This window comes from Falco naumanni, chromosome 12 (assembly GCF_017639655.2).
Source record: "Falco naumanni isolate bFalNau1 chromosome 12, bFalNau1.pat, whole genome shotgun sequence".
Taxonomy (NCBI): Eukaryota; Metazoa; Chordata; class Aves; order Falconiformes; family Falconidae; genus Falco; species Falco naumanni.
In genome coordinates this window covers 24,743,962-24,758,015 of record NC_054065.1, presented here as the reverse complement: position 1 = coordinate 24,758,015, position 14,054 = coordinate 24,743,962, and the positions used below count along the sequence as shown (strand labels likewise).

Below are 14,054 nucleotides of genomic sequence, written 5' to 3'. Positions count from 1 at the left end.
GAAAATACTTTTTAACAAGTTATTTGGCTCGAAGCTCCATTTATACGGTGTATGTTTCAAGCTAATAATCAGGGCTTACCGTGGGTCAGCATGTCATATCCCAGTGGTGTCTAGTGAGACGGAGGGTTATCTTCTATGTCAGCTAGATAACCCTGTGAACAGTTTTGAGCGGTGGAGATAATGGGACTGAATTCTGAAATGAGGTAGAACTCCGGAATGGGGCAGAATTCAGAACAGGAGCTGGAAATCTCACACAGTACAGCGCGGTGTGAGCACCGTACGGCTGCTTCTGAAGGCAGTCACCTTTTGGCATCAGTAGTCACTTATGTTTTACAATAATCCTTCTTGATAGGGTACAATTAAAATGTGAGAGAATGGCAAATCAGGTACATATTCCTATAGCAAAGAAAGGTGAAGTAAAATAATTACTTCCTTGCTACTGGTGCTATTTTGTTTATCTAATCATTTTTTATTTGAACAGAGATACTGCATGATAAATCTAATAAGTATTTTTTCCATGTTTTGGAGAGCTTTTACTCTCCTCTTCAAGTTATGCTGTCCACAATTATTGTGTGTTAACAAATTAATTATGTTTTATTCTTTTAATAAAAATGTAATTTTTTATGTACTTTGAGGAAATTGTAGGTCGGCTTTGTGGCAATAGATACACTTCCATACTTCAGGTTTTTCATTTTTTATTATTCTGTATTTTACTGGTTTTAATTTTATAAATAAGAAAAAGGACAAATTTGTTGCACATTTATGAGAAGAATAATTACATTGTCTCTGGTTTCATACCTTCTCAGATGACGCAATAGGCTTCCTAATCGCACGTCTAAATCAAACCAGTGATACCATAATTGAGGTAATTCAGTCTTCATACAAAATGTAGAAACAAATTATAAACTGCTTGAGTTTCAGGTTTGTTTCCACCTTCAGAGCTACCACAGTATATACTGTTGAATTCCTTTATCAGCTTTTGGAAAATGGACTTTTGCATGTATATATTTACAGTCTAGATATCGACAGGTCTTGGGATCACCGGTATTAGACGTGGTTTTTCTCACTGTCTATTGTATCATTCATCTCATGTTTGCCGTCAGTTTTAGCCATAGCATAAGTGAAATATTTAGCACTGACGAACATGCTCTTTCTGTTAGCATTTCTTCACGCAGCTGATAACCACGGTTGTTACTCATAGCAAAAGCTTAGTGACTTCTGTAGCCTTTGGTCAGCCAGTAGAGGCCACTCATAGCTTGCTACTGAAGCTGGGCAGTCATTTGAAAATGGGGGGTTTGTGTGCAGGGTTGTTTTTTTTAATCCGCTCTGAGAAACCTTATGCTGCCACGAACTGTCATAGTATGACTTGTACCCGCACAGAGTTCTGTTATGAGTAATTCTGCTTATGTATGTAAATGCATTTAATATTGACTTTTTTCTGTTTCCTGTAATAAGTCCCATGGCTGCAGGAATAAAAATCACCTTCAGTAGTATACCTCAAGCAGTCTTAAAGAAAATGTTTTTTGATGACATCCTTTGTTGTTGGTACAATCTGTCCTGTCTTTATATTACCTTACTTTAATGAAGTAAGGGAAAAGTATTACAGATTACTTTGCTGAGGGAAGGGCAGGAGGGTCTTGTTTGACTGTTTTTCATGTTTTTCTCAAATGAGGAGCTGAGCTGCAGAAAACAACTTACCAAAAGTCAAAACAGCAAGCCTGCAGCAGAGTGAGGAGTTGAACCTGCATCTCCCAGGGCAAGGCTGGTCTCCTAATCGCTGCCTCGCCCCTTCCTACTTTCTGTATTGCCGTGTGGGTAACTTCACTTAGTGATGATAATTTTACAAGTAAAAATATTATTTCTGCATTTTAGATCATACTTAACTAATAAGGATACAGTCCCAGCACTACTGAAATCAAAATCCTGTTGACTTAGTGAAGCTTTCACCCTAGAATAAAAGAGACAGCTAAACCATCATAATAGAGACTTTTTTTATACGCAGTATATTCCTGCAGCATTTAATTAGTAGCTCTATGTACTAAGGAAAAATTGGTTGCATTTAAATAAAATTTCTTGAATATTGTTATTTACAGACTAGTGAGGTAGCAAAATTTTCGCCATTGTTTTGTGGGGTTTTTTTGCCATAACTAATACAGTTCAGATAAATGTCCGGAAGATTTTCCCTTTCCTAATATAAAAAGTGAAAAGGCGGTGCTGTGTGGTGTGTTAATGCCATCCTGAGGATCTTATATTTGCCTTTTACCACCAGGTTTAACTAAAAGCAAAATAAAATCTGGTTTATATTTCTTCTTGAGACTTACAAATCAGCCAGTTTGTTGCAGTGCTGTGAGCTGCTGTTTTGGCAATGGTGCCACATAACTAATATTATGAAATACTACTATCTCAAAAGCAGCTTTCCTACTGACCTCCTTACAGATGGGACACTTACACGTTTCATTTTACCTGATACTTTCTCCATACACCATATAATTTATTTATTTTTTTAACATGATACACAAGTACTTATTTTCTCTGCTTTAATAGCTCTTCTGGCATCACCATATCAGATACCTAAAGGCAGCATGTATGCACTGATGTATATCATCACAGTGCATCATCACACTTATTGTGTTACCTATTCTATAGTATATAAAAGCTTGTCCCTTTGACAAAGATTTAGGACAAAACGTAGTCTGTATTATTTTCTGCTAGTGTTACCCTTTAAAACAAACAAAAAACTTTTATGCCCAGGCCAGTCACTTTACAAAAGTCTTTTTTGTTCATGTTACTATAAAAGCAGAGAAAAATTGTGTAACAGCGAAGATTTACAGAGAAATTCGTTGTTCTGCTTTTATAAGTCAGAAAATTTTCCATCTTTTCCTGAAGGAGCTGTGTTTAATAGCACTTTCCACCTTTTAATCTCTGATACGATAGTGGGGTTTTTTCTATCTGTTAATCATTCAATTGAAAACCATAGTTGAAGAGAGAAACATATTCTGATCAGTTGTGTGAAAGGAAATTTAGAGAAAACTCTTAACAGTGTGTGAAACCACTGGAGAGATTGAGGAACTGGAACATATATTTTAACTCCAAGAAACTTAGTGATTCACATTTTACCTAGGGTGCGTAGGTCTTTTTTTCTTTGTTGTTACTAAGAGAAAACAATAACACATGTACAGGGAGATGTGTGTTTGCTTTAGGATTAAAGTCCTTGTCTTTTGACCTATTTTTCTCGAGGTTTTGCTCCTTCCTTATCACTTGCGTATATTTTGCAAGCAGAATGGCAATGATCCATTGATTTTTGCAACACTGTGTTAGTAAGGGGCCAATTTTCAAGAATTAAAATTAGAGTAGCAAGAAACTGGAACAGAACTATTGTGCCAGTGAACCACGTCTTCATGAAGACTTCGCAGAGTTTGACTGAGCATCATGTGAAGGTAACCTGTACATTAAAGAGATGCTTCTCTGGAATGGTCAGTTTGGGCCCTTCAGCAAGAGTGCGCTTCTAGAGGGAATAAAAATGTGATGGTAGTGTCAAGCTAGGGTTATGGCAATGATTCAGTAATGTATACTGTGAAAGCTGGTTTTATTTTCTTAGATTTTTATTTTGCTCCAAGTAAAAGAATTTGTATCTATGTTTTTTTAAAAGATGTATTTTAAATCCAGAGCTTTGTTTAGTGTAGGTGCTTCCCAATACTTCTAGTGAAGAAGGGTATAAAATGAGTGATAACAAATTGATGTCTGAAATTATGAAAAATAGCTTGTAATCAGCGCAATAATACATAAAGAATACATTTTTCTCTATCTCTTTAATACAGTTTGATTTAATTTCCTATAAATTGGCAATTACAGAACTGTGAGTTATGGGAGTGCCATTGTGATGCTGTAATTTCTAGTGCAAAATCCTGTCATCCAGGATATCATTTTAGTTGCGCTTTGTTTTGGATAACTTGTTTTGTGGAAAATGCTGCCTGAAAAAATCAGGTTTGCTACTGAACTTTTCAAATTGTATTCATCAAGATAGTGTTTTTAAGGAAACATACTACAAATACGTGAACCCAGAAAAAAGTACGTTTTCTTCTTCTGGAATTTTAAAGATTTTTTTAGTATAATTACTTTTCACATGTATTAATCTGTTGTTGATCATAGCAGTTAATTTATAGAGTGGAAAAAGGAATGTATTCTTTCATTTAGAAAAGTGGTTAGCTCATTTGTGCAACTAGCGTTCAGCAAAATTTTGCTGCGGTTTTACTGCATTTGCATACTATGAATGTGACATGCTGTGATGGCTAAGTTAAGCATTCAAGTCAAATGCTTCCATAATTATTTATGTGGATTCTTTAAACACATCAAAATTATATAGATTGGAAAAGACCTGTAATATCATTGAGTCCAAGCATAAACCTAACACTGCCAAGTCTACCAAATCATAGCGAGGAAACAGCATCCTGTAAAACACTAGCTTGGTAATGTCTTTTTCGCTGCATGTGCTATGGATTATTTGGCATAAAATCCAACTTAAAATACAAAAGTGTCATTTTTGGTATTTAAAAATCACTTGAAATTTAAGAAATTTATTTTTTCAGTAATGGAAAACATAGCTGATGTACAATTATGAATAGAACACAATCTGTATTTTTTCAAAAATGTTATTTCCTAAGCTAAACATAAAGAGGAAGTGTACTTGTTCAGTTGATTGTGTGATAGCATGGGGGAAAATAAGGGAAAAGAGGTATAGCTGGGTATGCATTTTAAGTATTAAGAAAGTACTGTGTTTGGAACACATCCGTACATCTGTATCACTCTTAATAACATGCTTTAACTTTTGGTCAGCCCTGAATCACACAGGCTGTTGGACTAAATGTTCGTTGCAGATCCCTTCCAAATGAAATAGTCTTTTTATATTATTAGCACTTAACAATAGTTGCTGTGCTCGATGTTGCTGCAGAGTGAAATCCTCTCTTGTCCTTTTTCTGTTTAATCCCACCGTGTTTCCATGTATCGCTTCTGAAGTTTGTGGTATGTGGTATCTCAGGCAGCAGTGTACTATGTTGTGTATTTTGATGCAAAACTCCTTGGTCTTGAATACTTTTCTATTTTACTGTGTCTTATCAGTGTAGGTCACAATTTCTCAGGCAAAGCAATCTTTGCAAAACAGGATTCCTTTTTCTCTGAGTTGTAATACCTGTGTTTCAGGGACCCTGTAAACAGTATGCAGCCACCACCTTCTTGTCTTATTCAAGCAAGAGTAAAAGGACTTGCAGCCGGAAGAAATTAAAGAGTTCCAAAGATAACCCTAAAGTTTATTCATATTAAAACAGTTAAATCAATTGTAGATTACGGTATCTCTTGGGCAATGTGTTGCTGGGGAGACTTTGCACAGGAGGAAGCTGACAAGCAAGGAGGGTCAAAGGTTTCCCTGGTTTCCCTTTACACTCCTACTTATTTTCTGCTTTATGCAACTAAGCCACAGGACAGATTGCAACTCAGTTGGGCTGTGTGAAGACCTGTGGTAGTTCTTTTGTACTTTTTGAAGGTTGATATTGTTCCTCATCCTCTAAGACATCATTCCTAGTCATTTGCTACATCTAGTAAACTTTTAAAAAGCTGATATTCTTAAATAGAGGAAATAGAAATACTTCCAATTTTTATATTATAGTTACCTATGTTCCAGTATGGTTATGTTCAGTTATGGGGTAGTACAAGTTCTAGAAACACAGACTATTAAATATACTGCTAAAAAGCTTGAAAGAGGTTATTGGGCATTTCCTAAGCCTTTTCATGTCTCATAGAAATGAACTTTTGAAGGCAGAATTCTGTTTGTGTCTATATGAACTATAGTGTACCATGACATTATTTCCAAAGGTTTATCCTTCAAAAGATTTGGGAAAAAAAACCAAACTATTGTATTTATATTATTAGAAAAACATCTGCTGCATGTTTTTTCCTGCGAAGTATGTGGCAAAAGTGGTCTACAGCACTTGTTGTTATCAAAGCATGCTTTTTCAGATTGCACTTTAACTTGCCCATGGCTCAGGTGCTTGCTACAAAAAAAGAGAAGGTGCACCCTCCCTCTTTTTTCAGAGGGAGCGGTAACATAAAGACATCAGACATAGGCAAGGAGAATCTGACGAGAAGGAAGACAAGCCCGTTTCAATTCCAGTGTCTTTTCTCAGATGGCTTAGTCCTGGGCACCTTCACCCCTGTGGCTAAAAGCCTTTAAGGACCGTAGCCGTCAGTGCTAACTCTACAGTGTCAGCTCCGAAATTAAGTACGCACAGCTGATTTAGCATACAAATTAGTCAAAAACTAACACTCTTGGTATATATAAGGGAGCTGTTTAATAGTGTGTAAGAATTGACCGTTACCAAGAGGAGTGATGTTAATGAATGAACTTAAAGCTTAAAACAGGCCTGATCTGTTAGATTTCTGAACGCTCATCACAGCAGTTCAGATTCCCTGGTACACGTGTGTGCGCTGACATGCGTGCCAGCATACCTTCGACTGTGAAGGAAAAGAGGGAAAAAAAACCAACCAAGTCTTACTTGTGCAAACCTTCAGTGCTGTTTCCAAACGGAAAGGTAGTACTTACTTTACCCCCGAATTCTTCTTGTGCACTGGTATTTCATCACCTAAAGCAATTCTAGATAATTACGCTTTTTTTTTGGGGGGGGGGTTGCATGAATAAAGAATCTGAACAGTTGAGAGGGTATTTATTTTTATTTTAGTGCCTTGCAATCTGCTGCCGCTTTCTGGAGCAGTTGGCGCTGTCTTCTGTAGCGAGTCAGCAGATCTTTGGAGTATATTTTTCTAACTGTGAGCTGGCAGATAAAGATGGGCAATAGGGTTGTCTCTGGCTTTTTACACCCTGGGTAAGTTTTGCAAATAGGAATTCATTTGCATTAACATATTGTGACTCTTACGATAATCAGCATTCAGTTTTATTCAGAGAATCTATAAGCATGCATTATGAGTTTGGTTTTATAAATATTTTGTGACTACTGCAGCCGTCTGGGGGTGTGCAAGAGAAACCTGAGCAGTGTACTTTGTGATCAGTTGTAACTGTATTCCAAGCAAGTTCATAGCCTCATACAGATTAGTGGAAAAACATGCTTCTGTAGTTTATATATTTTAAAACTGGCAATTTATCAAGTGATTTTTCTTGAAATTTCCATGCTTATTAAATTTGAGATTATGTATTTTGAGTAAGCTGGAAGCTTAAACTTGTTTCCATAAGTATGGCTACAGGTAAACAACCAATTTTGGTCCAGAAAATAGCTTTTGCTTCTGTCAACATGTTGTTTATTTTCTCCCTGAGATAAAAAGTTCAGTTTTCTGATATTTGTACCAAGATAAAGTCTGTAAACAAGATTAATATAGTGTGGAAAAGGTTGTCAGCAGCCCTGGCAAAGGAAATAAGTTGCCTGTACACTGAACATACTGTAAACTGAATAAAAGTGTCAGGTCCACCATGAGATAATGTGATCATGAACCTCTAACAAAGCATGACATAGGCACAGTCGGCTTTTCTTATAGCCAGAGTGTAGAAAATGGATTACTATATTCCAGGGATACCCACTGGAATAGCATGAAAACCTCATTTTGAGATTAATGTGGGATGTAACTCTCAAGAGCCGAGCTACATGTTTACTTACAGTGTTAAAGTAACAGTTTACGTATTAATCTTGAAATTTGGAAATGACATATTAAAATACTTGTTTGTATTTCTAGCTGCGTCTTTGTGAATTGACATTTCTTGCCCTTATTATTAGGTGAACTATGACATTGAAAAAGTAACGTTTGGTCGCTGGTTTATTGTTTAGCATGTGGCTCTGTCAGGCTTCAATACGGCCGGTAAAACAGGGAATTCCGAACGTGGATAAAGCACTAGGTGCTGTTCCCCCACGTAGCTGCCGTGGTTTCCAATCTACTAGGGACTTGGATGTCTGCATACATTTTTCTGCGGTAAAGTATAGCCAGTTCTTCTCAGCTGCCATCAGCCAGAAGAGTGACAACGCTTTAGGGTTTCTCAGTTCAGCCCTTAGTGACATCATTCTTCAGGCCAAAGAAACAGATTTTGGTCAAGTACTTCAACCACGTAGAGCTTTCAAATTATTCAGTGTGTGTGCTTTCAAGAGTTTTCCAGACTTGGAGCTCCAGCTGCCCTGGCTTTTCTCCATTGTGACGCCAGATGAATAGGGATAGTACTCATTTTAATGAGTGCGTTGTTTTAGTAACGAGTAGGCTCCTTTTATCTGTGAATCTTCTGCTTATGTATTTTTGGCAAGCCTGAACCATATAAATGTATTATAATTGAGGTTTTGTGGTCTGCTTTCAAAACTGGCAGAACATCTGACTTCATTCCTGCTTCTGGTCATCTACTGACTATAAAACTATCTCCAAAGAACTGAAAACTTGGCCTTGCATTCTTTGAAACAGGAAAAGTTTGTCTTCTTCTCTGGTTCTTCAAACATGAGTTTCGTCAGGGTGGTCTCTTGTTCTGCTTTTAGCTGTCGACATGTGCAGAAAATTAAGCAGGTTCTTAAAACAAAAAATAAAATAAAGCTCTTTGAATGCATTCTTGAGCAATACCAGAATATCATCATGTGCAGAAGTGGGCATGTGCTGTCCTGCATTCTTAAGATCATTCTTAAATTGAGCATATTATGTGTGGTTTTGGTACCTATAAAGCACTAGGCAAGCACTGCAGTACAGTGTGGTAAAGCCTATTTTATCTTTGCTTTCTATCCCACATCAACGTGAATTTCAAAAGTTTTGTGTTGGGATACAAAGGTGGGGAGCATTTTTTAATACATTCATTGCTGTATTATCCATAAATAAGGATAGTATGTTGAATATGATTTTCAAAACATCTAACTTTCATTTTTTGGAGATAAAGTGCTTCATGGATTTTTCAAAAGTAACTTGAGCCCCTGACATCTGTAAATGTCTGATGTCTGACATCCAATCAGGATTACACATAAAGGATTTTGGTAGATCTTGTATAGCACTTTCTGCACTCGGACTTTACTTCAAAATTGCAGATATTGCTTATTGCATTTACTGTGTCTAGTGTACGGTCTGTATTTTGTATTTAGTATTGCTGATAAATTTTCTTCATAAACAATCACTCTGTGTGTATGCTGCCTCATTATTCTAACTCTTTCTCCCCCCCTACTTTTTCGCATTAGATAACTCCAGGACCAGGCGGTAGCAGGAAAACAGTTCACTTGTCCCAGGATTCTCTTCACCATGAGTGAGTGTCAGTGATGGGAGTTATAACTTTTTATTATTGTTTGCCTTACAGTACTACCTCTGCCCCAAGGCCACATTTTTGCAACTGTACAAATGTGATAAGAGAGCCTCAGCTCAGTTACGTAATGATCTTCAATAATAATATTTATAATCCTTTGTAATTAATTTTATGTTTCTTAAGGAACCATGAAGTTCAGTGCTTTGTAAATTTATTTTTATTAAACTGCTAAGTATATGCTTTACTAAAATGCTACACTTCTTAAGGCTAGATATCAAATATTTGGGGATACATTTCTGTGTCTAACTGCTAATAGATGTAGCATGCACAGCTTGAAACAAAATTTGCCGAAGATGCTACATAAATCAGATCTTCAGTATAAACTGTTTTATGCTACTAATCCACTTCTCTTGCAGCCCATAACTTGCTAGCATGTGTGTTAACTAAAGAGGTTTTGATTCTATGTTATTTCTACCCTACAGTAATTCAGCTGGTATTTTATGGGGGTTTTTTTATTAAAAAAAAAAGTAAACAAATAATACTAAAGCAAATGGACAAAATCCTAAAAATCAGTGTGATATGAATATCACTTTCCCGTTACAAGATCTTATTCTTTATGAAGGGGTTTTAATGCTTAAGTATGAGACGTATTCAAATTACTTTGATTTTTTTTTTTTCAATAGAAATATGTTTTACTAATAATTTAGTCTGTAATCCACTAATTTGCCACAAAGCAGCAGAATTTATGTGGAGGAGAATACCCCAGTTTGCTGCTCCTCCTTGGGTGTTTGCTGTTGACGCTGCTCAGAGACAAGACACTCGTTTTTGTGGAATTTAGATCTAACCCATTATATTTCTTGTCTTTATCAGCTTCTGGATGTTTGTGACCATATTTGCTGGGTCACTTGCAAATGTGATGTTTTTTCTTTTCACATGCTGCCAACATCAAAGTTGTGTGTGCATGAGATCTCCCCCCTTTTCCTCAGACTTTTGAACTGTTCCGTGCAGTTGATAAACATTTCATGTCCAAAATATATAAATGTCTACCTTATCCCAAGGTATACTTTTAACTTTATTGCTGTCATTCTTTTCCTTAATCAACTTAAAATTAGAAAAAGGAGTTAGGAGTATACAGGTTTTGGTGACAGCTGGTCTTGTATGCAAGAATTACAGGGTTGACTGCTCAGCAGCAAACTCACAAAAAGTGACAAAAAGCCACAAAATTTTCAGATTTGTGACTTTTAAAAAACAACAACAAAAGTCATTTAAACCTGACAATTCTATTGAATTTGCTTCTTCTCAGTTTATTAACTGAAGTAAAAATTTGAGTGTCATATGGCTGCTGTAGGGAAAAAAATATTTGAACTACATATGAAAAAGCGTGACTAGATTAAGCTTATACTCTTTGGTTACACTTCCAGAGGAATTCACAAACATAATAGCAGGTAATGTGATGGCAGTTTTGTGCAATATTATAATGGATGGAATTATTTTATGCTTTGCCTAAAACCTACTGCTTGTTCATGTGAGTAATATGTAAGTACTATATGTAATATCAGCTCCCCCTTGTTTTAATTGTTTTTCCTTCTTTGTATTTTGCAAGTATCAAGATTTGCCCCAGGTTTGTATAATGCTTACTACAGCTCCATTCAGATGGTAATTCAGTTCTGTGTGCTCACAGTGTGTGTGTGAACCAGTATTAATATGCTTTTACTGCTACTGAGGGAAAAGTCACGTCGTGAGTTCTTGTCCCTGCATGTCAATTGTCTTGGTCAAAATTCTCACCTCTGTGAAATAAGGCTGCCAATACTCAAAATTGTACAAGTGTATGGAGATAAGAAGTCATTGCATTTATGGACTTTGGATTTCACTTTAGATTCAAACTCAGACCTCAGCCTGTGCAGTAATGCACTAACAACTACCAGGTAGCCCACAGTACTTAAAAATCTTTTCAGCTATAATCATTAATATGTAACACTTCAGTACTAAATATGGAATTACTTTTATTTATAGCACATACATTACAGTATATTAAAATACTATCACTTATATATTATTTTAGCTTGTTTGACAAAATATAATTGCCTATAAAGCCAATAGCTGCTCAGAAGCGAAATTTGTGGTGCATTCTTTCAAAACTGTTACATACTTAGAGAGTTCAATAAAAATATCCCATTAAAATAAAGCATCGCCAAAGGCTGTATTTTCCTGGCAGACAATAAAATACCCAAAAGCACGCACAGACTGGTCATATGACAGCATGTGCTTTGTTAGTTATATTGTTAAACTTTTCTTTTTCTCCCACAGCCACTGGTTTAGCCCTGGGGCTAGGAAGGAACATAGCCAGGTAAGAACTGCTTTGATTAAGAACAGTTTACTTGAGATGTATAAAGGAATTTAACTACCTCTGCTCCAGAGGTAGTGGGCTAATGTTTTAAGAAAATATAAACAAAGCAGGTATGATTTCATATTTTCTTGTAAGGAAATACATTAACAGCAGTGCATTTCAAAAGGTCCCTTAATTAAAAATCTTTAATTACTCATTTAATTTCAGTTAAATTATCTTTGAGTTTTAACAGGTTAAATGGAAAGTCTGATTATTATTATTATTAATAATGATTTTGTTAATCCTAGTATCTCCAAATGTTGTGTGTCTCAAAATGCTGGAAAGCAAAACATTTAACTTACAAAATCAGGAAATACAGAGCAGTGACGAGAGCAGGTAGGCTTCTGCAGGAAGGACTTCAATTCCATTTTTCTGCATTTCACCACAGCAGTAAAAAAGGAACTGTTAAATGTCCATCATATTGCAGATATCGGTGAAAATATTCCACTAGTTTGTCTGTTGAGCCCCTACCCTAGGAGGTCCAAGCCTAGAGATGTGGTTGAGGGAACGTTTAATATTTGATTAGCGACATGACACTTACTCCTTTAGCTTGTCTTCTGACATGGAGGAATACCTTTCTTTATGGATGGTAGTAAGGTCTAAACAGAGCATACTGTCCAAGAACTATTAAAAAATGTGAAAATAAATTTGGTTTCATTTCATCAATGTACAGTTAACTTGAACTATTCAGTAAAAGTAGTTGAATATATCATCAATGTATTGGAATTTAAGACTAAAGTTCCATAGTACGTTTTTTAAGTTGCTAAAAATGGATACAATGTAGTTCATTTAATTAGGTCTATGCCAGTTCACTAGTACATTTACAAACTTGAACAGATTTCAATCTTCAAAAGGAAACAAGACCTGTAGAATCTTTGGAAGGTTCATCTGAGGATGATCCATCATGAACACTTGTAGCTCCAGTAAGTCATAGTTGAAATATCAGTTGATATCAGAAAGGAAATACTCTTTCGTGTCCTCTCCCCCTTCTTTTGAATTCCAGAGCAAGCTCAGTCTCTCAAAAGTGATGTTATTTACCCAAAACTGCCAGAACATAGTACAGTTTTAGCTGTAAATTGTGAACTTCTAACATGTTACAGTAAACTGACTGACACATAACATCCAAACAGATGGCTTTATATAATTCGCATTTAACTCATCATTTTGAAACACATTTCCTAGTAGAAGAAACACATAACAAAGAGCTTTTCAAATATGACCATGCTTTGTCTTAATTAATCATGATAAAAAGTTCTCCTGGGCTAATCTTTATCCTATTGCTGAAATTTTGATGCTCTAAGTAGTCAAATTTGCTACGTTAGAATGAGTTTGACTGATTATTTTTTTTTATATTGGATTTTTTAATACCTTGATTGTCTCGCATAACATAATAGTTAACTGAAGATATATTGTTTACTTCTTTAAAAGATTATAAGCTTAAAACACTATGGAAATTTCCATGCTGAGAAATACATCAATCTGCATCATAGATACTGGCAATATCCATTCCACATGCAGTGTGAAAAAGTCTGCTTAGCTGGAATATAAGGACAAGTTAATTCATTTTTCACAGATAATAGTAGATTTGAATTAATTTTAAATTTTCTGTGTTTATTTCATATTTCTTAAGACCTGTGTTTTCAGAGCTTATCTGAAGTTCACTGTATTTATAACTTAGAGATTACTAATGTATTGTGAAGTAAAGCTAATGTTACCATATAATATAGGTGTTACTGGCCCATAATGAGTTCTTTGGGTTTTTTTAGATGAGTAAAGGAGTTTAGAGTGATGGTGCAATGTAACTGTGATGATTTTGACAGCCTATAAAATTCTCACTAAATTTGTTAAGATCTGTAGTGCATAACTATTGGTTGCATGAGTTTACTACTTTGTCTTTTAAATAATTTCTGGAGTTGAAGGTTTTTTTGTTAGAACACATGTAACTAACTTGCCAGATTTAAGGTCTGGCAGGTGATCTGTGTTTGTACATGCTATAACTACAGTTTACTTATCAGCAAGTGAATACTGATAACAGTGAGACTGTTCTCCTTAGCTTGACCATGAAATAGATACACATTGTATGAATGTCATGCGGGTAAAAACTGTGGCTACATTTAAATATGACTTGATTCACTGACGTTAAGAAAATGATACAGTATTTTGCGAAAATGCATCAGAATAAGGTGACCTACCGTTATGTATCCTTCAGGTTGCCTTTTGAAACCAGACTCTGCTATTTTACTGCATCTGAGAACTAGATGGTTGAAATGACAGGGAGCGTTCCTTATACAAGAAGCAAGCTACAGACAGTTGGGGACAAATTAATGAAGTGTTATTCTAGATAGTGTCATTTTGTGGAGTCAGTGCTCAGGTACAACATTAAGGTGTGGTTGGCCAAGTCATAATGTTCATAAT

The 14,054-nt window shown here is 35.7% G+C and overlaps 1 protein-coding gene across 1 annotated transcript in view; it reads left to right on the top strand.

The window, feature by feature from the left end:
* GPATCH2 (G-patch domain containing 2) overlaps positions 1-14,054 on the top strand; it is a 126,237-nt gene that overhangs the window by 77,347 nt on the left and 34,836 nt on the right. Inside the window, exons 6-7 of the mRNA XM_040611892.1 lie at positions 9,192-9,256; positions 11,561-11,600. Of these exons, the coding sequence (XP_040467826.1) occupies positions 9,192-9,256; positions 11,561-11,600 (105 nt within the window). The remainder of the gene's footprint in view (positions 1-9,191; positions 9,257-11,560; positions 11,601-14,054) is intronic.